This window comes from Hippocampus zosterae, chromosome 9, assembly GCF_025434085.1.
Source record: "Hippocampus zosterae strain Florida chromosome 9, ASM2543408v3, whole genome shotgun sequence".
In the NCBI taxonomy this organism is placed as follows: Eukaryota; Metazoa; Chordata; class Actinopteri; order Syngnathiformes; family Syngnathidae; genus Hippocampus; species Hippocampus zosterae.
In genome coordinates, this window is record NC_067459.1 from 24,230,818 (window position 1) to 24,257,625 (window position 26,808).

The 26,808-nt window shown below is 44.0% G+C and overlaps 3 protein-coding genes and 2 non-coding genes across 7 annotated transcripts in view; 4 read left to right on the forward strand and 1 right to left on the reverse strand.

Moving 5' to 3' along the window:
• Window positions 1–26,808, reverse strand: part of pigu (phosphatidylinositol glycan anchor biosynthesis, class U) — a 97,330-nt gene that overhangs the window by 42,912 nt on the left and 27,610 nt on the right. The window lies entirely within an intron of this gene.
• Window positions 515–4,922, forward strand: LOC127607746 (charged multivesicular body protein 4b-like). Its single transcript, XM_052076379.1, has 6 exons — window positions 515–665; window positions 785–975; window positions 3,076–3,253; window positions 3,348–3,462; window positions 3,538–3,664; window positions 4,372–4,922. The coding sequence occupies exons 1-6, from the start codon at window positions 604–606 to the stop codon at window positions 4,434–4,436; spliced, it is 738 nt and encodes a 245-aa protein (XP_051932339.1). The 5' UTR covers window positions 515–603; the 3' UTR covers window positions 4,437–4,922.
• ahcy (adenosylhomocysteinase) lies at window positions 6,641–14,163 on the forward strand. Its single transcript, XM_052076321.1, has 11 exons — window positions 6,641–6,808; window positions 8,645–8,835; window positions 9,383–9,458; window positions 10,632–10,784; window positions 11,075–11,187; window positions 11,409–11,616; window positions 12,227–12,314; window positions 12,602–12,719; window positions 13,119–13,241; window positions 13,379–13,450; window positions 13,692–14,163. Exons 1-11 carry the CDS (start codon window positions 6,781–6,783, stop codon window positions 13,821–13,823), a joined length of 1,302 nt encoding a protein of 433 aa, XP_051932281.1. The 5' UTR covers window positions 6,641–6,780; the 3' UTR covers window positions 13,824–14,163.
• On the forward strand, window positions 8,960–9,092 carry LOC127608324 (small nucleolar RNA SNORA17). Its single transcript, XR_007964242.1, has one exon. It is a non-coding gene; the product is annotated as a small nucleolar RNA SNORA17 (small nucleolar RNA).
• On the forward strand, window positions 10,893–11,009 carry LOC127608326 (small nucleolar RNA SNORA17). The gene has a single exon (XR_007964243.1). It is a non-coding gene; the product is annotated as a small nucleolar RNA SNORA17 (small nucleolar RNA).

The following is a 26,808-nucleotide window of genomic DNA, read 5'->3' on the forward strand; positions in this document are numbered from 1 at the left end:
GGGTGTAAAAAATACATTATTGCAAAGTTCAAAGAGGAAAAGCTGGAAATGGCATCACCCACAAATAAATGTTATTACATTTGTATTAACACATATGTTTTTAAATAATAATAATAACAGTTATAATAATAAAGCAAGTGAGGGGGACACAAATGGCCAGCATACAGTGTTCATTGTATAATATTAGTGGGTGTATGTCAGGCATGTCCAGCTCCATGCCTGGAGGGGCACTCCTGGTGTATGTTATTTAGCATTTAACTATGAGGACTTTTTGGAGGCCTTTCTGTAAGAAATGCTATGTGAAATGATGTAGATTTGACTTATTTGACGACGGTGGTAATGTTATAACTGGCATGGCGCCTACAATCAACTATGACGCAAATTCGCTTGATTGTGCATTCTTTGTTAATTTTTTTACTTGATTTATTTATGATTGATTATTCCTTATTAATACATCGAATTCATTTCATTTCCACTTGTAATGTTGCTTTGACGGTGAATCACATATCATCTTTTGTTATGGCGGTGACTTGGTCACACCTGTCCACTTTGAGCGGGAAATTTCCTTGGTGAGTCATGGCTCAGCGCTGACGTCATGACATCATGAGACCCGTATGGAAAAGGCGGAAGTACACGGAAAACAACATCAGCGACACCAGCACCAGGTAGCCAGGCACTTTCGACTCTACTCGGTTCGGCTGGGCGGCGAGATTTAGCCACGAAGGAGAAAAAGGAAAGCTTTAACTTTATTTCTTTACTAACACAATCGTCTTGGGTCCACAAGCATGTCGCTGTTCGGAAAGTGGTTCGGCACAGGCGGTGGGGGTAAAAGCGGCAAGGCGCCCACACCCCAGGAGGCTGTCCAGAAACTCCGAGAGACCGAGGATATGTTGGCAAAAAAGCAGGAATTCCTCGAAAAGAAAATTGAGCAGGAAATCATGACAGCCAAGAAGCATGGGATGAAGAACCAGCGAGGTGAGGCGGACCGAAAAAAAACGGCCCACAGTCGCTTTCGTTCATCACCTCGTTAGCACGCAAGCTAACTGGACGGCAATCCATTTTTAAATCACCTTGACAGGCGGCGGCGAAAGAAAAACTACCCTGGGAAAGTACTCCCACTGCACCTAAATTAATATACTCACGCTTTACGTGAGTTAAAGTACAAAGTGTATGTTACACATACAGTACATTTGACAATAAAGTGTATCCAATCCAAATGCGTGTTCAAAAGAGAAAGAAGGGCAACAGAAATGACATATTTGACTTCTTTGTTTAAAGTGCGAATGGACTGTATGGCTGGAAGCTGCCGCTAACAATTATTTTTAACAATTTATTAATCTGTCATTTTGGGGGGAACTAGTCGGTGAATTGGATAAAAACAAACTTTAATTCCCATGCAAATACTGTATTCCATACCAAAATTAACAAAAATGCTCATCATTGTTTTCTCAAGTGAAAGCAGATGTTTTTTTGTGTTTGCCATGTGCTTGATGAACAGCTTCTTCTGTTGGCGAGCTACAGATTCTACTACCTACCGTGACACATACTCAGATGACTGTGTTTGAGCTGCCTGTCCAACTTCCAACATGTTGGCATTTCTTTACCTCCTGATCAATCAGACTTCCTGATTTGAACCTCTAATATTTATCTTCAACACAAAAGCCATGCTGATCCCCAAGCCAAAGCAAAGCAATGTTGCTGTTTGTCAAACGTACACAGCAATCAATGAGTTCATTGTTAGTCATTTGAGACGATATGAGTGACCTCTACTGTACGACTTTCTTTGAATGCACACCATTTTCGAAGCTAATTTTGGCACCATTTTTAATAATGTTCTTTCGTACTCCTACGAAACTGGTAAAAATATCATATTCACTAGCAAACAACATTTTCCATCCTCCAAACTTAAAGAAAAAATAAAATATTTACACCTTTGGCAAATTGCATGATTTTAAATATGTTAATTTTGTCGATACTACAGGAAGTGAACAAGCTTCTTATTAATTCTTGCGTTGGACACCCAAACAGTATCTGAGAATTTATTATGATTAGTTTCCGGATCATGTCAGTGGGTAGCAAATGAATGCGATGCTTGAAATGGTTATCATTTGGAAGAGTTTTCCCTGCCTTGGGCAATATGGAGTCTTTGGGCTTCCTTTCAAGCACCTACGGTAAACCTCTCACGTGCTTCGTCAGCTGCGCTATTTAGACGTGCAAGGGGGCGAACTTGAATTTCGACATAGCTAAATGGCGACGGACAAGCTTCTTTGAAAAGCGGTATCATACCAACAAAATGACGCCTCACAAGACGTCCGCTTGACAAACACGAGCATGCAGTGAAACCTCTCGGATAGGAGGTTGGCTGAGCCATGTGGCCTTGAAAGAAAACGCCACAAAAAAAAAAAATGTTGATTCATGTGAAGATGTAATGTTGTGGAAGTCGAGCAAAATACTAGCAGGCTCGGCACGTAGCATTAGCAGTTTAGATGCTACTAACTGGCGGTGCAGCCACAAAGCAATGCAACAATCGGAGGTGTCATCTTTTCATGATAGCAATGTCATGCCGTTTGTAGCATCATAACTTCAAAATGATGGTTACCTTCATGACTCCCAAAGGGTCAAGATTATAAAATAGATCACTGTCTTACGTCAGTGTACATTTGAGGAAAAAAAAAAAGTTTTCATATATTTCTATGTCCATCTTTTTCATTTACCTTTCATAAAATGTTGAACTACTATCTGGTTTCTTTAGTTTCAGGACAAATCCTTTATGGCTGGCAATTTAAAAAAACTAAACAAAAACAAATCACTAAATTGTGTTCATGGAGGTAATTGTGATATATATATATATATACAGTATACATTTTTTTTTTGGCGTGTCGGCCCAGGCTGAGAACGATAGTGTCTTTGTCTCAGAGGAAGGTTCCAAAGCAGATGGTCAGATAAACACTAACAATGTTACCTGGCCACAAACGCATCTTGTGTGATTGTGTCATCCAAAAAAAAACTACTTGACTAGCCGTAACTCCTTCACTGCTTTACTTACTTTCTCGCTTGATTTTACGATCCCCGCAGCGGCACTGCAGGCCCTGAAGAGGAAAAAACGCTACAGCAAGCAGCTGGAGCAGATCGACGGCACACTGTCCACCATCGAGTTCCAACGGGAGGCGCTCGAGAACGCCAACACCAACACGGAAGTGCTGAAGAACATGGGCTTCGCCGCCAAGGCCATGAAGGCCGCACACAAAGAGCTGTGAGAGAATATGCACACGCACACACACGCGTGAGGGAAATAAAGGCCACATCGGTGTTAGTGTTGTGACTTTTGTGCCCGTGTCGGACGACAGGAACGTCGACAGCGTGGACGACCTGATGTCGGACATCATGGAGCAGCAGGAGCTGGCGCAGGAAATCACAGACGTCATTTCCAATCCCATCAGTTTCGGCGATCAAGTGGACGAGGTATGAGCGTTGCATCTGCTTTTCACTGTGGTGACTTTTTTTTTTCCTCTTGACACAAACGACCTGATTCCTCAGGATGAGCTCATGGCCGAGCTGGAGGAGCTGGAGCAGGAAGAGCTGGACAGGAATCTCCTAGACGTGGAAAGAACGCCCGACGTCACCCTGCCCAGCGTACCGGCCACATCGTTGCCGTCCAGACCAGGTGTGGGTCTGCTCATGTTCGACGGCTGCCAAATTTCATGTTGCAATGTGAAATTGGCCTCAAACTAAATAAAAAAATAAAATTTAAAATAATCCAGGACACCCTAGTAACAGTTATGAAAACTTTTTTTTGCAATTGAGAGCGGAATGGCCGCTTTAAAACCAAAATGGCAGATTTAACTGTTATTTTGACGGGGGGGGGGGGGGGCCTTAGGGTTTTTTCGTGGTTCTCCTCGTGATCGGCATGTCCACCAAATTCTGTGTTGGTTTTCCCCCTTAAAAGTACATATGCTGTGCTACAAAGAATTATTCAACTTGGCTGCTCTCCAACCAAAATGGCAGACTTCATTTGTATGCTGGGCTTCTTCGGCCTTTTTGTGGGTCTCCTCAGCATAGGACACGTCTACCCAATTTAATGTCGCCAAGTAAAACTATTCAAAAAAAACATTACTATGAAGTCATTTCAAGAGGCCAAAATAACCCTTAAATGGCTGCCTTGAGCCAAAATAGCCACCTTCCTCTCTTTTCATGCATGGCTTTTTGAGACTTTTTTTTTTTTGCGCCCCCCAATGTATTCCAATGGCGACCAAATTTCACGTTGGTAAATCAAACACTTTTTTACGCGCCACCTGAGACAAACTTGTGATGACCTGTTAGTAGTTTGAGCTCTGCGATAATGTTCTCATTGGTGTTATTGTTGCGTTTCAGCCAGGAAGAAGGAGGAGGAAGACGACATGGACATGGCCGACCTGCAGGCCTGGGCCACCAACTAAACTCAAGCGGACCACCGTACCTCAAGCTGACAACCATCCTGAAGTATGCACTCGTACCGACCTCCCATCGTGCATACTTTTCAGGTGGAAACGGTCAATGTGAACAATGAACTCATTTGTGTGCACAGGTGGTTCCATCCAAAACCACAACAAGTCATAATATTTGTCCTCCTTATAGTTTAGAAAACAAAGAGAGAGAAAAAGGAAAAAAAAGAGAGACACATTTCGGTGACAATGGAATGATGCAGGAGCTAATGTCCCTTCCTACTTGTCGGGAAGTTTTATAATCTCGCGCTTCAAGCTGTGCTGTTCAATAAACGGGACCAAGCCGCCAAAATAAAAATAAAAAAAAACAATTGATGAGCATGCCAGTCTTCAACCTCGACAGGCAATGTGTCCGAAAATGGATGTCAGCATGCAAACTTTGACAGTCTGCTGTGTGAGGCCTTTTTGTGATGTTTGTGTATACAAATGCTGTTTTCGAGAGTGTGCGTGTTTGTTATAATTTTTTAGTCATCACTGACTGTGTGTGTGCATTTGAATGTGCAGCCAGCAATGGGATTTACAATGAGCACGTCTCAATCAATGATCAATCCAAAGTGAAACATTGTCCACTTTATGCTTGGTCCATCATTGGCATAAACAAGTTCAAGGTCCAATTGCATTGTGTGGAAACGATCCACTAAAATAGTGGCCGGATAAGTGGAAACATTGAAGGGTTTTCGTTTGCAAATGAAAACATTTTGGATCAAATTTGAGTTCAAAAATCTAATTGCCACAAAGTGCATCATGTCATACCTCAAATGAAAGTTCATGATGAGAGCTTTCCTGATCCAGGATTGTTTTCACAATGTACCCGAAGTTAATGCAGCAAGGACCTTCCCAAAATCTTGGATCAAATTTGGTTGCACCAGTTCAAAAATCAAATTGCAAGAAAGTGTATGGAGTCACACCTCAAATGAAAACTCATGAGAGCATTCCTGATCTATGATTAGCCTCTCAATGTACCCTTATTTAATTTAGTATTGATGCCTGAAAAACATTTGATTGAATTTGAGCTCTACCACATCCAAAACTTAATTAGCTCATTTTATAATGTAAAGACCAAAAATTGTTTGATCAAATTTGACTTGAAACAGGTCAAACATGTAATTGCAGCAAAGGGCATTGAGTGGACATCAAATTTAAGATCTTGGTGATCCTGTACTTTCCGAGCAGTGATTATCTTGTCATTACACCCTCACGTTATGAAACAATAATACCCCCAAAAGTATTCATTTATTTATTTTTTGTGACACAGCGGCACACTTGAAAGACATGAGTGGAAGAGCCAGCTGTTCACAGTGTGATTGCTGAGCACAGCTGTGTACTGAAAATCCAATATTTGGTTGCACTGATTTTATTTGCAGCACTGAGAATGTTTCGCGACGTGGATTCAAGCTCTCCAAATGATCACAGGTGTGCCGACGCAAGTGCACGACTTTGTCATTTTTGGTTGAGAACCTTGAACTGGTTCTCAACCAATTCCAGGGCACACATAGACAGTCAACCCCAATATTTTCTTGACAATCGTATGTTCTGCAAAGCCCCAATAGTCTAAAATCAGCACTCAGTCACAGCATTTTTAAGGCAACTTCGTATATTTCAATACTTTGTAAAGCACTCCGTAAATGATACATCGATCAGGAGCATGTTTAGTTCTTTTTACTTTTATTGATGAAAGATTAAGACGGTGGCTCTGCCATTATTTTTACTCGTCCACTAGATGTCCCTAATGTAGCTTTCACTGAAACATCAACGCTACGCTACGAATCTGGTTCAGTAGAATTAAGGAAAGCATCAAAGATTCATGAAGCTTCACCAGCCCATCTTTAAATATGAGTTAAGCAGCAAAATCCAACCTGTTTTTGTCCATCTCGGTGGGTGGCCATTTTCTCACTTGCTGTTGACTGAAAATAACATACTTCACCATGAAAGTAATTGAACACCGCCGTTAAATTTAACGTGTCGTAAAAAGCGATTAAGTGAGCTCGAGCTGTTTTACACACCGAACTGGTTGTCGCATCCACAGGCAGCACCTGAACGCATCAGTCCCAGGGGCGTCTATGCTCAATCTACCCGACCAATCATGTCACCTGTATTTGGGGCGCATGTGCTCCTTTAGCCAATGGGAAACCATAATTCGCCCTCCAAGTAACGCCCAAATCATTGTCAAGCACAGAGGAAGCATCCGCGTGCATAAAAACCACGGCGACATGATTGGGTTCCTTCTCTCCGTGCCTTCTCGTCGGCCAGGCTGCTGCCACTTCCTCCAACTGAGCTTGACCAACACAAACTTGCAACCATGTCTGAGAAACTTCCCTACAAAGTTGGTCAGTCTCGAATTTAGTTGTTTAGCCGTCCTTTTAAGTCGACTTTTGCGCGTGCGGTGTTGTGTGCTTTATGGTTAGTTAGCTCGCTAGCATGAGCAAGTGGCACAAAACTACGAGATCAGAAAAGCTTCTTTATGCTATAAAATCACACTTGTATCGACCTCATTTCGTTACACGCTAGTATAAACGCTCAATTTGTTGACTTGAAAAGCATTTTTGTATTTAGGTCGTGTTGGAGTATTATTTTTTTTTTAATTTTTCGGGGAACAGCTGTTTGTTCCAATTCCGCAGTGTGTGCATGATTTTGAAACGAGTCGTGACGTCGAAGCGAACAGTAGCGCTGCATTCCGGATGTTGTAGTTTTTGAGTGAGGCTAAGTGCACACAGTCATTTGCCTACAAACTTAATCTCCCATGAATCAGCACGCCATGCTCCCTTCCCGGCGTGATTGACGGCGGCAGACTGTCGTCATGCCGCCGTGCTACCCCCGAAACCAAAAATCTAATTATATATATTAAATGTAAACTGTTAGTAAATATATTTTAATCTATTCATTTTCCGAACTTGATAGCAACAATTATACATTTAAAGTATATATATGTAAAGTACATAAGTAATAATGGAAACTGATTTGGGTTAAAGGCACAAGCAATAGGAAATATTTATCCATTTACTGTAGGATATGAATTAATGTATGCTTGAACTTTTTCTTACTGGAAGTGTGGCGCTTTTACAATATTTATATTGTAGATATTTTATTGTTTTTTTTTTGTACAGCACGTTCAGCATTCATTCGTGTTTTTATTTCATTTGTGTAAACTTATAGGCTTATTTCTTAAGCAATTTTATGATATTCAAATCTTTTATTACAAGTACTTTCTGCAAATATTTAATACTTATCTACTGTTTTCGATGTTATTCACAACTGCCATTAAAGAAATACTATATATAATTCCACTGCCGTCATTTCATGTTAGGTTGCCTTTTAAGTGACTCTTAAAAATGCAAACTGTAATGAATAAATTCACATTTTTGAGTTGGCACAAAAACTTTTGCAGACGTATTTGTGAATGCATCTGATCATTTTGCTTGTCCTGGAGTTTTGAAGGAAAAAAATGAATTAATTCCCATCTTTGCATGGCAATGTCATATACAGCGCGGTCATAACAAAAATCTGTCGAAAGTATCAAGTAAGGCGAAAAATGTGCGTTGCTCAACAGCACGCGGTCAGATAAGAGCAAAGGGCCGAAGTCCACACTGCCGTCAAGCCAACCATGGTCCATGCGTTCGGCAACCCCGCGAGTGATTGATTTACCGCCTGTCAATCTGTCACTTGATGTTCTCCAGACCTTGAAAGAATTTTCCCTTTCGCTACTGGTTATAGATTGTGATATCAAAATATTGTTACTCAACATCTGCAGCTCCGCCCTTCCATAGGAGCAGAGCTTTGTCAGCAACCCCAAAAAAATTGAATAATTTAGAATAAAAAAAAATCTGCAAATTTATTGCTCGCACGTGCATGAGTTAGTGAAAAATTTGTTGCATTGGCTCAAATTTCAGTGACAAAATACCACAATTTAGGGGCGGTCTGGTGTCCCAGCAAGTGATTCAAGGTCTATTTGATTGTGTGTTTTGTGCGTGGTCAATTTGAAATAACATCCTGTTTTTCAAGAAGGGGATAAAAATGTTGAGATGAATCCGATTCATCAATAACTCGCCCCCAAAATTGGCAAAATAAATACGCCAAGGAATTCCTTCCACAGTACAGTTGAGTTGCATGTGAGGATGTGATGACCCATTCACTTTAATTTGAACCCCCCGCGCTCTGTTCCTCAGCTGACATCAGCCTGGCCGAGTGGGGGCGCAAGGCCATCGACATCGCCGAGAACGAGATGCCGGGCCTGATGAAGATGAGGGAGCTGTACAGCGCCTCCAAGCCTCTGAAGGGCGCCCGCATCGCCGGATGTCTGCACATGACGCTGCAGACGGCCGTGCTCATCGAGACGCTCACCGCGCTCGGAGCGGAGGTCTGTGCTCGCTCGGGGCAATCCCTCTTCTACGTCTGCGTTTGTGCTTTTGCGTCTGCCTGTGTGTGTGTCGAGCACGCGTGAGGCCTTTTCCGGTCGTGGAGGCTTCATCTCGGGTCAAGTGTTTGCCCCTTGAGGCGTTGCAGTGCAGCCGTCCATGTTGCAGCTGCGTCATAAGGCGGCAGAAAGCAAAGGCGGTCGTCTGCACTGGGTCAGCACAACAATTATGACTCGGTGTCTTGCTGACCGCCAATATATTCCGGTTGCGCTGCAGACACACATTTGGACATTTCATAGATTTGTTTTTTGCTCAGAAAAAAAATACCACGCAGCCTTTTTTCCATTTGAAAAATTGTGCCTTATAATATGCCTTTTTTTTTTTTTTGAACGGCTGTTTTTCACACCTCTGAAAATGTGACCTTCCACAAAGGAAACTTGACGCATCACTTTTTTTTTTCCTCCATCTGACATGACTTGACTCTTGTCCGAAGTGTCTCACGAGGTTTTTCTTCCCCCCCCCCCCCCCCCCCCCCCCCCACCCCTGCAGGTTCAGTGGTCCAGTTGTAACATCTTCTCCACTCAGGACCACGCTGCGGCCGCCATCGCCAAATCCGGCATCCCAGGTAACCTCGAAGTTTTGCTTTACATCAGGGGTGTCCAAACTTTTTGCCAAGGGGGCCAGATTTTATGTGGTAAAATGTCGGGGGGCCGACCTTGGCTGACATTCTTTACATTGAACAACAATATTGTTCAACAAATATTAGTAAGCCAGTCTGTTTCACATTTCCATTTTTATTTTAATTTCAACAATCTTAATTTCTTTTGCTTCATTTGAAACAGGAATTTGAAATATGACATATCAGTCAATATAAACACGGAGTGATGTCTTGTTAACTCGTGAGTGATGCCCCCTAGTGTCTAAATGCTATTACTCATTTAGTGAATGCTATTACTCATTTAGCCACTAGAGGGAAGCAGCACTCTATGAAACATCACTCCCCAGTCTACGAGACCTCAGTCAATGCAACACGTGTGCCATTGCACCCAACCTGCGGGCCAGACGGCACTGATTTTATGACGGGGGCCGAGGGCCGGATGAAATTCGACCGCGGGCCGGATTTGGCCCGCGGGCCGGACTTTGGATAGCCTGCTTTACATTGTTCTTCCATTGCATCGTATATTTTGTAGGCCAAAGTGAACCCCCGCATATTTGCCTTTGGGCATAAACAAATTCACCTTTTCATAGATTATTTATTTTAAACACACCCATGTATGGGTTTTTTTTTCCGCCTGAAAAACGTAATCTTTTTCGTGGCATTTATGAGGAGCCTCAATTAGTTGTGGATTTTTGCTGTTTGGCCTGGTCTCTGTCCCGCGTGATTAACGGCTGTCCACTGCATGAATACATGCTCAAATTTAGTCTTGAGAACCTTCTGTGTAAGTAACACGACCCGCCAGGCAGCCGTGAGCTCTGCCGGAAGCGATGCAGAGGAGAGAAAATGTAATTTCATTGTGCGTGTCGCTGTAGTTAGTTTGAGTTGGGCGAGACAAAATGACCGTTAAGTGACAAGCGGCTTGAAGACAGCACGCCGTGCGCCTTATTTAGAGAACTTAGCAGGCCAGAGTGAAGGCGGATATTAAAAAGCGCTTTTTAAGAAGTTGAAAGGTTTCTTAAGGTTGCAGGTTGGTCTCCGTTTTGGATTGATGGAATGCAACCTCAGCGGGAAACGTCGCGGTTCAAAGTATTTGACTTTTCCACTGCCGACACCCAATTTTCTACCCCGCTTCCCACGCAGTGTACGCATGGAAGGGCGAGACGGACGAGGAGTACATGTGGTGCATCGAGCAGACCATCTACTTCAAAGACGGACAAGCCCTCAACATGATCCTGGACGACGGGGGAGACCTCACCAACCTGGTCCACACCAAGTACCCCAAGCTGCTCAAAGGTGAGTTTGGGTTTGAAAAGAGGGCTTCTCAAACTAAACGAGTTAATTTATGTCTTTCGTCATTGAATAACAAACGAATATTACACCCTGACGCTTTACATACACTCGCACGCCCCTTGAGGCGTTGCAGCGCAGCCGCGCCCGTGTGGCAGCTGTGTCAGAAGGCGGCAAAGAGCGAAAGCCGGTCGACGGCAATGATGACGCTGCGTTTTATTGACCGCCGACGCGTACCCATTTGGTTGAACGTGGATTCCCGCTCGTCTATTTAAGCGTCGGCGTGTGTCCGCCAGGCATCCGCGGCCTGTCCGAGGAGACCACCACGGGCGTCCACAACCTGTACAAGATGATGAAGAAGGGAGAGCTCAAGGTGCCTGCCATCAACGTCAACGACTCCGTCACCAAGGTAAGAAACGTCACAGCGTGTCCATTTTAATGTCCATAGATTCCTGACCATTCTCGATTTTTGTACGTGTGCTACCTCAGAACTCTTAACATCCAAGTTGTGACTCGGTAGTTGTAAACCCCCAGATCCCCCCCCTCCCCCTCCACGACAGCATATGGCACGACGTCAACTTGAGTGAACAGGATTCACCCGACGACTTGGTCTGGCTCTGTTGGTTTTAGAGCAAGTTTGACAACTTGTACGGCTGCCGCGAGAGCCTGATCGACGGCATCAAGCGCGCCACCGACGTGATGATCGCCGGCAAGGTGGCGGTGGTGGCGGGCTACGGCGACGTGGGCAAAGGCTGCGTGCAGGCGCTGCGCGCGTTCGGAGCCCGCGTCATCGTCACGGAGATCGACCCCATCAACGCCCTGCAGGCTGCAATGGAGGGTGAGCAGATCGCCGCGTCGCCGCCACTTGGGTTGAGAGCCTTTCGTCGGTAGATTTCGTAATTCTTCCTTCGTAAGTCACAGTGTGCCACCACTGAGGGGCTATTTTTAAAACACGTTTTAGAAAAATGATTTGACATTATTTGTTTGGAATCCAGGCGGCCCGGTAGTCCAGTGGTTAGCACGTGGGCTTCACAGTGCAGAGGCACCGGGTTCGATTCCAGCTCCGGCCTCCCTGTGTGGAGTTTGCATGTTCTCCCCGGGCCTGTGTGGGTTTTCTCCGGGTGCTCCGGTTTCCTCCCACATTCCAAAAACATGCGTGGCAGTCTGATTGAACACTAAAATTGTCCCTAGGTGTGAGTGTGAGTGCGAATGGTTGTTCGTCTATGTGTGCCCTGCGATTGGCTGGCAACCAATTCAGGGTGTCCCCCGCCTCCTGCCCGGAGACGGCTGGGATGGGCTCCAGCACCCCCCGCGACCCTAGTGAGGATCAAGCGGCTTGGAAGATGAATGAATGAATGTTTGGAATCCCTGGCCTGCTGCACCACATATCGCAAAAGCCTGATTTAATACGGGGTGTGCACACTTGTCCTCTGCAATATACATTGCAGGCTTTGAGGTGACCACCATGGACGAAGCCTGCCTGGAAGGAAACATCTTCGTCACCACCACTGGCTGTGAGGACATCATCCAGGCACAGTAGGTGGCGTCACGACTTGCTTTTATTTTTTTTTTGGCGCTTGTCATGAAAAATGGCCGGCACTTCTACTCCCGCATGCACACAACTAGCAAGTGCCCGCTTAGGCACTGAAACACGTTTGATTCCGCCTAACTTCGATCCGCGCTAGTTGTAAGCCAAAAACAGTCCAGACCAACGAGGGTACCCGTCACGAGTCACAACGGCAGTCGTCTCCCATGTGACTGCGTTCGTGTTTTGCTTGCGTTTTTTAATTCATTTATTTATTTATCCCTCCCACCACCTGCAGTCACTTTGAGAGCATGAAGGATGACGCCATAGTGTGCAACATCGGACATTTTGACTGTGAAATAGACATGAGCTGGCTCAACGCCAACGCCGCGGAGAAGATCAACATCAAGCCGCAGGTAAAACAAACTGAGAATAGTCATACACTCGGTCGCAATATATTCTTTATCATCTGGAAAGAATTCAGAATGGTGCAAAGAAGCTTCGGCTGTGTATCTGGAAGGCTGTTATACTGCCCCCAGGTGGCTACGGTGCACACACCAGAAGGAGCGGCACAATGCCTCTTAAATTGAAGCCAAACATTTGGCAGATATTGTTTATCGTTGTTTTACATCGTATACTGTACGTGGTAGTAGTGTAATTGGAATCAAAAGTTTTCATGGCATTTGCATTGAATGCAGCTTATGGGGTTAAAAAAAGGAGAGAAAACAGGGCGGACACAAAGGAAAAGTGGAAAGGGTTAAGAAATGCTCGTTTTTTTTTTTTTTTTCTTCTTCATTGTGTGCCGGCCGCTGCAGGTTGACCGCTACCGAATGAAGAGCGGGCGCCACATCATCGTGCTGGCCGAGGGCCGGCTGGTGAATTTGGGCTGCGCCATGGGACACCCCTCCTTTGTCATGAGTAACTCTTTCACCAATCAGGTGCCTTTCCACATTCTTGCTCTTAAATTTGGCTCATTTAATAACCATAAAAACACTTTGGTTTAAAAAAGAAACGGGACAATGGATAAAAATCAGTTGTGTGCATATTACATTGCTAATATTTGTTCATGTTCCAGGTTCTGGCTCAAATCGAACTGTGGACTAACACTGACAAATATCCTGTGGGCGTCTACTTCCTCCCCAAAAAGGTCCGACTGCACTTGATGTTGTGCAATGTTCTCGAGTCACATTGTTTGGAAAACTAATGAGCTGCAAATTTATCATGTTTTCAATACAACGCATCTTTACTTGTATAGCGCTTTCACAACAGCTGTTGCATGGAGCCCAACAAATGTACTCAAATGGATTCAAAACCACTGAAGATGTACTTGGCGGACTTAATTGGGCGATTCTTTTAATGTATGTTTTCTCGTTTGTTTATGCTCGCAGTTGGACGAGCAGGTGGCGGCAGCCCACTTGGACAAGTTGGGCGTGAAACTGACCAAGCTGACTGACAAACAGGCTAAGTATTTGGGCCTCCCTACAGAAGGACCCTTCAAGCCCGACCACTACCGCTACTGATCCCGGCCGCCGGAGAAAGCGTCCTGGTTGGCCATCGCTTGGGCTCTTCTGCTGTTGTTTGCTCTCCCCAATGGAATCGAATGAACCCTTCCCCCGTATGGACAGTTAGCATTTTTAGCTAGCTAAGCACTTGCTGTGGCCTTCTTCCAGTTAGCACTTAGCGCTCACTAAGACCACCACTGGGTCCAATGAGGATGGATGACAGGATTCCTGGCGAGGTTTTAAATCTTTGACTGTAATTAATTTGATAATAACGGCCGCTCTGCAACTGCGCTGACTCGGACGCTCATCAACGTTGCGATGTTGCTGATGATTGTCAACAATAAACATGGTGACTGACTTTTGTGTTCACTACCAAGGTGACTGCACATTAGATTTGCCTTAAAATATGGCACATAATCCTTTAAGGAGCTGTATACGTTTAACATTCCCACCCAGCATGTTTAGAATTTTTATTACATTGGTGCCTTGACTTATGACAGTGTTGTCCTTTGGGCCATCTCCCACTGGAAGCCACAAAACCACTTTGAGCTTTGAAGTGAGGATAACTGCATTTCTTTAACATGTCTATAAAAATTGTAGTGTGGTGCGTTTGTAAAATCCTCTGAACCTCAGCGTGGGGTGGGGACATCAGGGCTGGACATCATTATATATTTTGACTGACCCCAAAAAGATGTCACCAAAATCTTCACAAAGAGAGTTAGGTTTGAAAAATGGGCCAACTCCAATAATTAATGGAAAAGGTATTTTAAAAAATGATACCTGAAAAATGGACGTACCATGTGCAGGCGTACAGTTAAGTATTTGTACATAATTAAAACTTGTCACTACATCCAATTACCATTGGAAAGCGATGGAATGAAAGTAACCTGTGACGTCACGCAACGTAAGTATGTCCAGCAGGTGGCAGTGTGCGCTTTGAAATGTCAGGAATGAAACCTCGAACAGGAATGAAACGTCATTTTGAAATACTGTATTACGCTATAAAAATAATTGAATAACTGCCCCCCCCTCCATTTTTAAGTTATTTTTCGATGATTCTTTTATGTGAGGATGGATGACAGGATTCCTGGTGAGGTTTTACATCTTTGACTGTAATTAATTTGATTATAACGGCCACACTGCAACCGCGCTGACTCGGACGCTAGGCAGGGGTGTCGCAAAGCTGAGTGGAAAAAAGACAAATTGCATGTCTCTTCAAATTTGGAAAGACTGCTGGTGTAACTACCAGCTCACAGTGAAAGAAGCCAAAAGAGAATATCTGTCGGACCTTATTCGAGCTAACCGTCACAACTCACGCGCACTATTTAAAACGATAGATTCTGTACTCAAACCCCCTTTGCCTACTTGCTCGGATTCTTCACCTGAGATGTGCAACAGATTCCGTCAGTTTTTCATTGATAAGGTCTCTACACCTAGGACTCCGGTCTCAAATACCGCATCTGACCCCTCCCTCCGTCCACGTTCCATGTTCAGCTGTACTAAATTCTTTTGAAACTGTGTCCTTGGCGCTTTTGGAGGATGTAGTTCACCAGACGAAGCCATCTGGCTCCCCTTGCGACTCTCTTCCCCCGCACTTCTTTCAGGAGGTTCTCCCGAGTGTTTGCGCATCGGTCTTGGATATCATCAACCGCAGCCTCTCTTCTGGTGTAGTTCCGCAGCAGTTTAAACATGCTGTGGCCCAACCCTTGATCAAGAAACCTGGTCTTGATCCAGATGTGTTGTCAAGTTTCAGGCCCATTTCCAAACTGCCTTTCATTTCCAAAATTCTGGAAAAAAGTGGTGCACATGCAGTTGAAACTTTTCTTGGATGAACATAACATCGTGGAGGTTTTCCAGTCAGGTTTCAAGATGATGCATAGCACGGAGTCGGCCCTGTTCTGCGTTTCTCATAAAATCCTCCTGGCAAATGACTCTGGAGACCACGTGTGTCTAGTTTTATTGGGCTTAACTGCAGCATTTGATACAGTGGATCACAGTATTCTGCTGACTCGTTGGCAGCACTTGGTGGGCATTGGCGGCAGTGCTCTTGAGTGGTTTAGGTCCTATCTAGCTGACAGAACCTTTTGTGTCAGCCTTGGCTGCTCTGAGTCACGCACTGCTCCCCTATCATGTGGTGTTCCACAGGGCTCAATTCTGGGGCCTGTGCTGTTCTCGCTGTATCAGTTCCCGTTGGGCTCCATCTTAAGGAAACATGGTATTCCCTTCCACTGCTATGCAGATGACTGCCAGATCTATGTCCCACTGAGCAACAAAGACACCTTCTCATTAAGGCCACTCCTATCCTGTCTGGAAAAAAATCAAAACCTGGATGACACAAAATTTCTTGAAATTCAACGAAAAGAAGACCGAGGTGATATTGTTTGGACCCAGTTGCCCTTGTACATTACTGCACAGTACTGTAGACTTGGGCCCCCTGTCTCCTTCTCTTAAGTCAATAGTCTCAAACTTGGGCCTTAAACTGGACAGTGATTTCAAACTCGATGGGCAAATTGGTGCCGTTGTTAAATCCAGCTTCTTTCACCTTAGACAGCTGGCCAAAATAAAACCTCTCCTCTCACATGAACACTTTGAGACAGTAATTCATGCCTTTGTCACATCCCGGCTTGATTACTGCAATGCCCTTTACTTTGGAGTCGGCCAGTCCTCCATTAAGCGCCTTCAGCTGGTCCAGAATGCCGCTGCTCGCCTCTTGACTGGTACTCGTAAGAGGGAGCATATAACTCCTACTCTGGCATCCCTTCACTGGTTCCCCATTCATTTTTGAGTTATTTTCAAGATCCTCCTCTTTGTTTTCAAATCTCTTAATAATCTCGCGCCACCTTACCTCTCTGTGTTCATCCGCCCCTACACACCTGCCCGGCGCCTCAGGTCTGTGGACCAGACATTATTAGAAGTACCAAGAACTAAACTGAGGCTCAGAGGGGATGGAGCCTTTTCTGTTGCTGGTCCCTCTCTCTGGAATGACCTCCCACTGAACATTCGGCAAGCCTCCTCGCTGCCCATCTTCAAAGCCCTCCTCAAAACTCACTTGTATTCTTTGGCATTTGACTCAGCATGACTTAGATTTGTTCTTGGTTTTACTGTTTGGTGCTTTCTACCGCCTTTGTGACCGATTTGTCTTACTATTTATTGTGTATGTTAAATCGCTCCATGTACAGCACTTTGTATGCAGCGATGGCTGTTTGAAAGTGCTCTAGAAATACTGTTGACTTGTTTTATTTGAAACACTCAAAACATAGTGGTATCCATTTTTTGTTTTGTTGAAAAAGTCAAAGGGAACACGGAGGATGAGCTTCAGACAAGCCTTTAATATAAATAAGAAATAAAATCTCCAAATAGCCTCCCGTAGGACTCCACTTCAATGAGAACTCTGAATCTGTTCATGACCGTGAACTAATGGTCTATTGAGAGTAATGTATGAGCAATCTCTAGAAATTTATCGAACCAGCTTCGAAGGCAGGGCAGCAGTAGCTAAATGTCGGACTTTGAGGACTCGGAGTGAAAAGGGCTTCGGCGCACCAATACTAAGTTTGCAATCAGCGCCATCGGGCAAGGGAAATGGGGAGCCACCGCGGTTCATATGGCAGTGCGAGGAAAGCTTTGCGAGACCGAGATTTTATCATGCTCATTAATGATGCTTTCCAGCCCAACAAATGTACACACACACACACTCGATGCATCCAATGTGGTTTTCGTTGTTGTTCTGTCGAATCAAAACACAAACGCATTTTAGCACCTTAACATGAAATAATATGATGCTCAAACATAAAATGATACATAATAATATAACATATGCTTACATTTTTGTGTGTGTGTGTCACATCTGGGGCTCCGCTGGAACCCAAGGCTGGCCCTAGTGTAAAACCCTAATCCGAACTGGACACCCTCATGTGAAAGCCTAATCGAAGTCGTCAGACCCTGGCTGGCTTTGTAGCGAATCGCCTTAAAAGTGTAACCGAGCTGTTGTGGTCTCTTGACGTCGTTCGCTAGCAAAATAAACTCCAAACGTCATGACTTCATACACGTGCAACGCACTTGTTAGCACGTACATGTCAGTCACCGCTTTGTGCACACACGCGGAGAATCAGACAATAAATAAACACACGCTTTGACACGATAAAAAAAAAAAAAAACATGAGCCGCTCGTGCTTTTGTAGCCATCTTAAGTTGTCCTGATTCAAATCAACGTAGATTCAAACTTGCCGTGCGATTTGACTTCATCGCACGGATCATATGTCACGTCCTGCGTCCGTCTGCGTGTGAGTGAGAACGTAGCCCGAGGACTGCAGCAGATGTCACTTAGCTAATTAGCTCATGAGGTGAGTTTGGCGAGAGCTAAACGAAAAACATTTGCTCGCTTGACGCAATTGGAAACACGTTTCATCAAAAGTGTGGCTGGGCAGCGCTTTCCTTTGGGGCTGGCTGGCTGACTATCTGGGCAACGCGCGACCGGGCGGCGATCCTCGCAGAGACACTCGGTCGCTCTTCGTCAAGCGGCTGCGAAAAAAATCGCAAACTTTGAAAGAGATACGGCGCGGCGGGCGACTGGTTAGCAAGTCCGCCTGACAGTGCAGAGGTCATAGGTTCGATTCTGCGCCGCGGGCTTCTTGTGTACAGCATCCAGATGAGATTTTTACTCGCAGACGCTGAAAACTTTGGAGCATTGGCGATCATATTGGGCGCCCCGCTGTGTGTGTGTGTGTCTGTGTGTTTGTATGACTATTCTTGTGAGGACCACTGTGATTATAAGACCAACGTAGTGAGGACATTTTTGACAAGTGAGGACATTTAGGCCAGTCCTCACAAGTTTTTCATTCTAAAGTGTGTGTGTGTGTGTGTGTCAAATGCACTCTGCACAGTGTTGGCTTTTGAGGTCTGCACAATCTTGTCAAAATGACAAGACAGTCAATGTTTGCTTTAAAAATAAATAAACGTACCGATCATTTCTTTATAAGAGCCTTTTAGAAATGTTACATTTGAACGGAATTTTATTGTGTGTTCGAAAATGGCCCACTTGAAAATGTTTGTCGACGAGAACATCAGGTTTGCTCTTGAGAAATCAAAAATGTTGATTAGAAAACAGGAAAACAATTTGTGGTTGTTGTGCTTGGTGTTTTGAAATTTTCAGTTTGATAAAATCCTTGCTTTGGGTCGCTGGGATTAACTTGCAAAATTGCTTCTCAAAATGATAAAGTTGCTCCTCAATGTATATTAAGTCATTGATCAGCAAAACTGCTAAAGATACTTTTGCAAACTGCAAAAGGTCATTTTGAGCCTCAGTCATAAATAAACTTTGAAAAAACGCTGAATTGTGAAAACGTCGCCCACGAAACAGACATGCAGCTTGTTCTCATTCCAAAACGAGCGGCAAAAACTTCAAGATGCTTAACACATTGGAATCATAACCTTTTCTGGAAAGTCTCATGAATGTCAAAGCCTGTAAAAGCCTAATTTAGAAACCTAACCAAGAACACTTCATTTCGAGTAAAAGAAATTATTAACTGCTTGGGATTGTGGTCTGGTTTTGACATTTTTGTAAGAGTAAGCGAAGGCCAGTATGCAAAGGTTTTTCTGTTGGATCAATTCTAATTGATGTGGTGAAGAAGAAAAAAACAAAAAAGAAGCTCACTCGCCCAAAAATAAATAAATAAACGTATGAAAAATACCGGCACTGTCCCAAAACAAGGGAAGGAAACCAGCGACTCTTCTCTTGCTGTTTTTTCTTTTTGCTATTAAGTGACAAACCAGAAAAGTCAGCAGGAGACGCTTTAGCGGTCATGTTTGAGGGTCATCATAAATGTGTGGGGTCAAAATGCCGTGTCAGCATTTGGAGGCCCTACAAAAAACTGACCATCACGTCAAACCATGAATGATTAATCAGAATTCACAGGAGATGAAGGAAACTCACTCCAAAAAAAACAAATCGAGACCTCGGGCAATTTCCAAGAATTGAACTTGAGTGAAGTCGATTCACCGAGTGAATTCAGTGAGCTAGCTGGCTGTTTCCCGCTATTTCATTCCGTCCTTTTTGAGCGACAGTAAAACGTGAGGAACGCGACACGTTAAAACGACAGGCGGTGTTGAACATCATGCGCACGAGCGTAAAAGTTGACCATCTCACCGGCTCAGCGGCTAACTGGCTAGCGTTAGCCATCAACGGCTACAAAGCATCACAGCTAACCGTTTGGCGCGATCCGGTTAGCTTGATTGAAAACGACCTGACGGGAGCAGCCGATTCGATTGTCGACAGCCTCGTATTTCACCGATCACACGAGTGATGGAAGCAATTAGGGAGCTATCGAGGTTGAAATCGCAGCTGGGATTATCTTCGATGAGCACCAAATCCCAGCCGTGATAGATGGAGCTCAACATCACTCCCTCTCGTGCTATGTCGCCGACGCACTGTATGTAAAATGCACATTCTAATAACTTGGCACGACGAAAAACAAAAACCCCACCGTCTGAAATAGTTTCCCCGTTATTAAAGTTCCAGCAAAGTGAAAACAAATGTAAATTAGACACATCATGGTGAGTAGTGTTTTTACTAAGCTTGACAAATTCAAATGATTAAAAAATAAATAAAAGCCAAGTGACAGATTGCTGGAGCCGATCCCAGCCGTTTTCGGGCAGTAGGCGGGGTACACCCTGAACTAGTTCTCGCTCACACATGCACGGCGGGCCAATTTGTGAGTGTCCCATTCACCACCTATGGTGCATGTTTTTTGGAATGTGGGAGGATATCGGAGTACCCGGAGAAATCCCACGCAGGCACGGGGGGAGAATATGGAGTTTCCACACAGGCAAGCCGGAGCCGGAATCGAACCCTGTACTTCTGCACTGCGAGTCCGACATGCTAACCAGTCGCCCACCATGCTGCCCCTCAATTCAAAATTTTGAAGTAGAACTGTATGATTGTCCATCCATCCATTTTCTGAACTGCTTAATCCTCACTAGGGTCGCGGGGGGTGCTGGAGCCTATCCCAGCTGTCTCCGGGCAGTAGGCGGGGGACACCCTGAATCAGTTGCCAACCAATCGCAGGGCACACAGAGACGAACAACCATTCGCACTCACACCTAGGGACAATTTAGAGTGTTCAATAAGCCTGCCATGCATATTTTTGGAATGTGGGAGGAAACCGGAGCACCCGGAGAAAACCCACGCAGGCCCGGGGAGAACATGCAAACTCCACACAGGGAAGCCGGAGCTGGAATCGAACCCGGTACCTCTGCACTGTGAAGCCCACGTGCTAACCACTGGTCTACCGGGTCGTCTGTATGATTGTCATTCATTGAAAATAATAATAATAATAATAATAATAATAATAATACATTTTATTTATAAGCGCCTTTCAAGACACCCAAGGACACTTTACAATAACACAAAAACACAAAACAATACGGGTTGAGCAGCGGCAGACCACTAAGTGTGTTCTTGATCATTTAATGATTCTTTTTTTTTTGGGGTTGGGGGCAACCCCATTTTTTGTGGAAAATAGTTATTAACTGCATCCTGCTCTATATTGCAGTTTATTCCAGAATTTTGGGGGTGGCAGAGGATGAAAAACAGCATTCTGGTTCTTCGCTTCCTCGTCTCTCGGCCGTTTGGTTTGCTCAACTCGGGCAGTTAAGTTTATGGGTTTTTTTTTTCTTTCCCCCCATCTGTCTTGTGTCCGTCACACTAACTTAATTTGCTTCTCTTGTTTGTTTCCTTTTCTTATCTGTGTAGTTTGGACCTCACATCTCTTTGCACTGTTTTGTTTATTAGGCTCGTGTTTCCTCCTTTATAGTTGAGGACTGTAGTCATTTAGCATTGTTGAACATTGTTGATTTCTTTTTTGGATTACCCCCTTTTGTTTCTTTTGTGTGTTTTTTTTTTTTTTTTTGGCTGGGGGGACATCTGTTCCTTGTTGCACTCTTTCCAACTATTTTGGTTTGTCCTGGTTTATGTCTGGATTTTTTTTTTTTTACGTTGTACCGTATTTTCACGACCGTACGGCGCACCGTATTAAAAGAGTTGCGGGTGCTATTTCTGTATTTAACACATGCACAAGACACATTGTATTATTGGACGCATGCGCGCTAGCGTGTGTTCTTAAAAAAAAAGGCAGCAGGAGCAAAACCAAGTTTTAACTGCTTGTTGTAAGGTGTCCTTGAGTTTCTAGAAAGGCGCCCACAAATAAAATGTATTATTATTCATTCATTCATTCATCTTCCTAACCGCTTGATCCTCACTAGGGTCGCGGGGGGTGCTGGAGCCGATCCCAGCTGTCTTTGGGCAGTAGGCGGGGGACCTCCCCGAATCGGTTGCCAGCCAATCGCAGGGCACATAGAGACGAACAACCATTCGCACTCACACTCACACCTAGGGACAATTTAGAGTGTTCATTCAGCCTGTCACGCATATTTTTTGGAATGTGGGAGGAAACCGGAGCACCCGGAGAAAACCCACGCAGGCCCTGGGAGAACATGCAAACTCCACACAGGGAGGCCGGAGCTGGAATCGAACCCGGTACCTCTGCACTGTGAAGCCGACATGCTAACCACTGGACTACCGGGCCGCCCTATTATTATTATTATTATTATAAGTTCGGTTGTACTTTATTTCAGTGTTTAACAGTGCACTCACGTTACTATTATTATTTTTCTCATCAATCCGTCAGTCCTAATCTACCGTGTGCGAAATGAACAGCAAACAACACGCCAGGTTTCCCTCGCGTCAATGTCAGGAGTCGGTCTCGTTGCCACGCGGCTGCCCGGGAATCATTTGCATGTGCAAATCATCATATTCATGGCTGTTTTTACACAACTCGGGATTGGAAAATGTCTTCAGAACAAATTTCTGAATGAAATTGATAAGGTCTAAAACGTGGGCCTCTATGCTCTCGAAAACAACGTGTTGCGCTAGCTTTGCTAACATTGGGAACTAAAAACCAAAAAAAACAAAAAGAAATGCTGGATTCGGGAATAATAACTGAAAAAAAAAGACGCTTTGCTGTTTTTTTAAAACAGATTAAATGGAAAATTCTTGAATCCCCCAAATTGCTGGCTTTGGTATGAGACAACACATTGGCCACAAATAATTCCTGGAAACGGAAACTTCCCACGCGAAAATGATTTGCATCTGAATTTATTTCGACATGGTCATGCTCCCCAGTTCCAGCTCTACCTTATAAGACCTTGTCAAGCTCATGATGTTTCATTTTTGAGTCACACGGCCTCGTGCTAAATGCCACCAAATCGCATTTCGACTCTTACACTGTTTTGACGAAAAATTAACGTTTAGTCTTTGACAAAGAGCCTCAGTGATTTGCCCGATGATGGCGCAAATCTAATTAAATCCCACTGGAGAACATCTCCAACATCTGGAACGTCGCGTTCATTCCACCTTGTGGTCAATCGGCGCCGACAAATTTGCGACACTTTGATCAGCGAGCCGCATTCTTAACCACCTGGCAAAAGCCAGACATTCATTCTTACGTGACATAATCCAGTCCTTAAACTTCATTGTCATGTTTCGACATATTTTTGGGACTGGCATAGAAATGAATAAAAGCAAACGATTCAAAATATTACTTTTCTTTAGTCACGCTTCAGTGGTTCTGGTCCTTTGCCGCATTCCGTCAAATGTTGTGACACAGGGTCATGTGTTGCTGCGCATTGTCAGCTACAATTTAGGATGAATAAAGTTCCAGTTAGCACACAGTTGGTGTCCGCGCATTACTCAAGTCAAGTCAAATTGATTTCTAGAGAGAAAAAAGTCTCAAAGCGCTTCACATGCTCACCGTTGACAAATATTATCAATATTGCCTTAGCTTCAACCCCCAGGAGGACAAAACAGAAAGATAAAAAAATACAATAAAAATAAGGATTAAAAAAAAACAATAAAGGGGATTGCGTAAAAACATGGAATATAAGTGTCTCAATTTGAGTTTTGTGACACAAGCCGTCGCTTGCCCCCCCCCCCCCCACACCGTTTGAGATAAGAGCGAGAAATTTAATTGCAAGTGCACTTCAGACTCCTGCCGCCAGGGGACGACAGCAACTTTCACAATATTCAATTCACATCGGTTTCCTTGCAGTGGAAGCGCAAGACCATTTGTTGGCACTAATTGCACCTTTAATCTCCTGACAACCGCCACCGAGGAACAAGGATGGACAAAACGTTCAATGCAGTCTACTTTCTGCTCCATTTTCTGTGTTTGCAGGTTAGCTGCGAAGCAAAAAGTTATTTGTGATGCTGAAGCCTAAAATAGTGTTGAGTGCAAAATGTTTATGTTTGTTTTTTGCGGGGGTGGAGGGTATGAATTGGATTTCCCTTCCTTCCAATGGTGAATGAGGATTTGAGATTTTTTTAAAAAATCCTTTTGATTTACTTTACTTCATTTTAACATCGGCTGCATATGACCCAAATGTGTTTGGAAATGATTTATCATGTGTGTATTTTCAAAGACAAGAGGAGATAGTGAGGTCAGTTCAGCACATTTTAATCATGTGCAACTGAAAACAAAGTACTTTTTGACAATGGTTTTGGTTACGAGCGCGGTCACGGGATGAAATTAAACTCAAATCTCAAAGGCAGCATTGTGTCATTCATCTTTTTATCATTCTAAACACGATGATTATGATTTGTATTGACATCAAAGGTTTCCCTCGCAAAATGGAATTCGGCGGAGGGATTTTTTTTTTTTGTAGTTCCGGCGGCGCACGCAAACGTCATCTAATCAATGTATATCAACGCCGACGCAAACAGTGCGTCGAAAGTCACTTTTGTCACTTCATTCTCTGCCATGGCCGATGTTCACGTCCTGAATAGCGGCGGGGGAGCTCGCTCTTTCTCCAACAGACAAAGTTTCGACCAGGAACGGACTCGCAGTGCCCCCCCCCCCCTCGACTCGTTACTTCCATTCTGAGATTCGAGCGAGGTCAGGCAAACAAATGAAACTTGTATCTCAAGGTAGCAGTCTCGCTCGGTGCCATTTTACTCGCAACTCAACTGTTATTTATGGAGCATTTGAAAACAACCACCGCTGTATACAAAGTGCTGTACATTTTACACGAGTAGTACACAATTTACTGTAGCGCGACCGCAGTACAGAAGTGAGCAACACTGTCGGACTATCGTGGGGCTTTCAACGCTGAAATGAACACACAGAGCACCGTCCATTGGTCCCGTTTCCATTCAACGACACACGGACGGCCAGTGAGTGGTTGGTCCCCTGCTGCCAGTGCGAGTTTCGACTTTCACGGTTGGTTTCGAAGCAAACAGCGCGTACCTGCGACACTTTTGTCAATATAGCCAAAAAAAAGGGGGGGGGGGGCGCGTATCAAATTCGCTCGAAAGTGTAAAGTCGACAGTGAATATTTACATTCGTTTCCCCACGAACCAGCGCAGTTTGTCTTAGATTAAAAAAAAAAAGATTTTATATATACTTAAAAAAAATCAAAGCAACAAACTTGGATACAATTTGGAGTTGGTCAACTTGATAAAATAATTTAATTTTTGTGCGTGTGAAAATGGGGTTTCCTGTACTGTATACAAAGAACTGTCGCTTGTATTGTACCCCAACTTCCAGATGTTACCCCTAAACCTAACAACTATGCAAATTGTTGCCATAAATGTCAATCATTTAAAATGTAAAGTTGTTCCATCTTAATGTACTTAGTTGTTTTTGCAGTTTTGATATAGTCAAACTAAAAAATCTTCTTTTTACAGTACATATATTCACGTCTTTTGAGTATAACAAGACGAAGCCGAGAAATGGAATCAAATGTGTTATGGACACAATGTTTGAAGGAACAACAAAGAGAAAATGGCCACAAAAAAAGCAAATCTGCCTTGCGTTTTGTTAAAGATTTTTTTTTTCATTGCCCGAGGGGAAATGACATTTTATCTAATTTTGTAGTATTGTTGTTGTTTCAAATGAAAAGAACACTTTGTTTTAAACATTGCAGCATGATTTCATGTCAACAAATGGACGGTTGATTGATTGGAAACATTCTTTGTGGCCTTTTAAGATGTGTGTTTGAGTCCCCCATGGGGTTATCGTCTATTTATTATTGACTGAAGGACCAGCATGCAGAATTTTCATCTTTATCTTTTCCCTCTTGCGTAGATTAAATTTCACTTAGCTTTCAATTCCTCCTCGCGTTTGTTTGTTTACTTGGTTTTTTTCATACATTGCTCGTTGCTCCTTGGACATGCCAACGGTCTCGAGCTCGGGTCTTGAACTGGACAGTGATTTGAAATTGGAGCGGTAAATTGGTGCCGTTGTTCAAATCCATCTTAGGAAGCTGGCGAAAGTAAAGTCTCTCCTTTCTGATGCGCTCTTTGAAGTCAGCCAATCCTCCATTGAGCGTCTCCAGTTGGTCCACAATGCTGCAGCTCGCCACTTAACTGGTACTCTTAAGAGGGAGCACAGAAGTCCTTCACTGGCTCCCTAGACATTTGAGAGTTCTTGTTAAAATCCTATTACAGTATTTGTTTTCAAATCTTGAAATGGCCTGACCCCACCTTACCTCTCTGAACTCCTCCGCTCCTGCTCCTAATAGCTCCAGGTCAGCTATTAGAGGTACCGAGATCTCAGTGGAGGCTCAGAGGGCATCAAGCCTTTTTTGTTGCACTCTTTGGAATAACCCCCCCGCCCCCCCCTGCTTAACGTTCAGCAAGCCCCTTCGCTGTCCATCTTTAAAACTCATCTCAAAGCTCATTTTTGTTCTTCGGCTTTCGACTCAGCGTGAGACTTGATTTTTATTTTGACTGTTTTTGCGCTTTCGACTGTCTTGAATGAATTTTGCTCCATGTCCAGCACTTTGTGTCCAGCGGTGGTTGTTTTTAAAGTGCTGGAGAAATACAGATGAGTTGAGTATATTGTCATGGGGGAGGGGGCGGGGGTGCATGTCGATCTGTGTAATTGTGATGTAAATACTCGTGGCTTGAGAGTCTTGCAAATGTCACGTAAATTATGGCTTTTAAGTGCTTCGG

What these genes read in the sequence shown, in the direction of transcription:
- LOC127607746 (XM_052076379.1), top strand. Translation starts at nt 604, where the DNA reads ATGAGACCCGTATGGAAAAGGCGGAAGTACACGGAAAACAACATCAGC. An exon ending in ATCAGCGACACCAGCACCAG is followed by an intron (nt 666 to 784) that starts GTAGCCAGGCAC and finishes TGGGTCCACAAG; the next exon opens with CATGTCGCTGTTCGGAAAGT. An exon ending in AAGGCCGCACACAAAGAGCT is followed by an intron (nt 3,254 to 3,347) that starts GTGAGAGAATAT and finishes GTCGGACGACAG; the next exon opens with GAACGTCGACAGCGTGGACG.
- ahcy (XM_052076321.1), top strand. Translation starts at nt 6,781, where the DNA reads ATGTCTGAGAAACTTCCCTACAAAGTTG. An exon ending in GAGGACATCATCCAGGCACA is followed by an intron (nt 12,315 to 12,601) that starts GTAGGTGGCGTC and finishes CACCACCTGCAG; the next exon opens with TCACTTTGAGAGCATGAAGG. An exon ending in TCTACTTCCTCCCCAAAAAG is followed by an intron (nt 13,451 to 13,691) that starts GTCCGACTGCAC and finishes TTATGCTCGCAG; the next exon opens with TTGGACGAGCAGGTGGCGGC.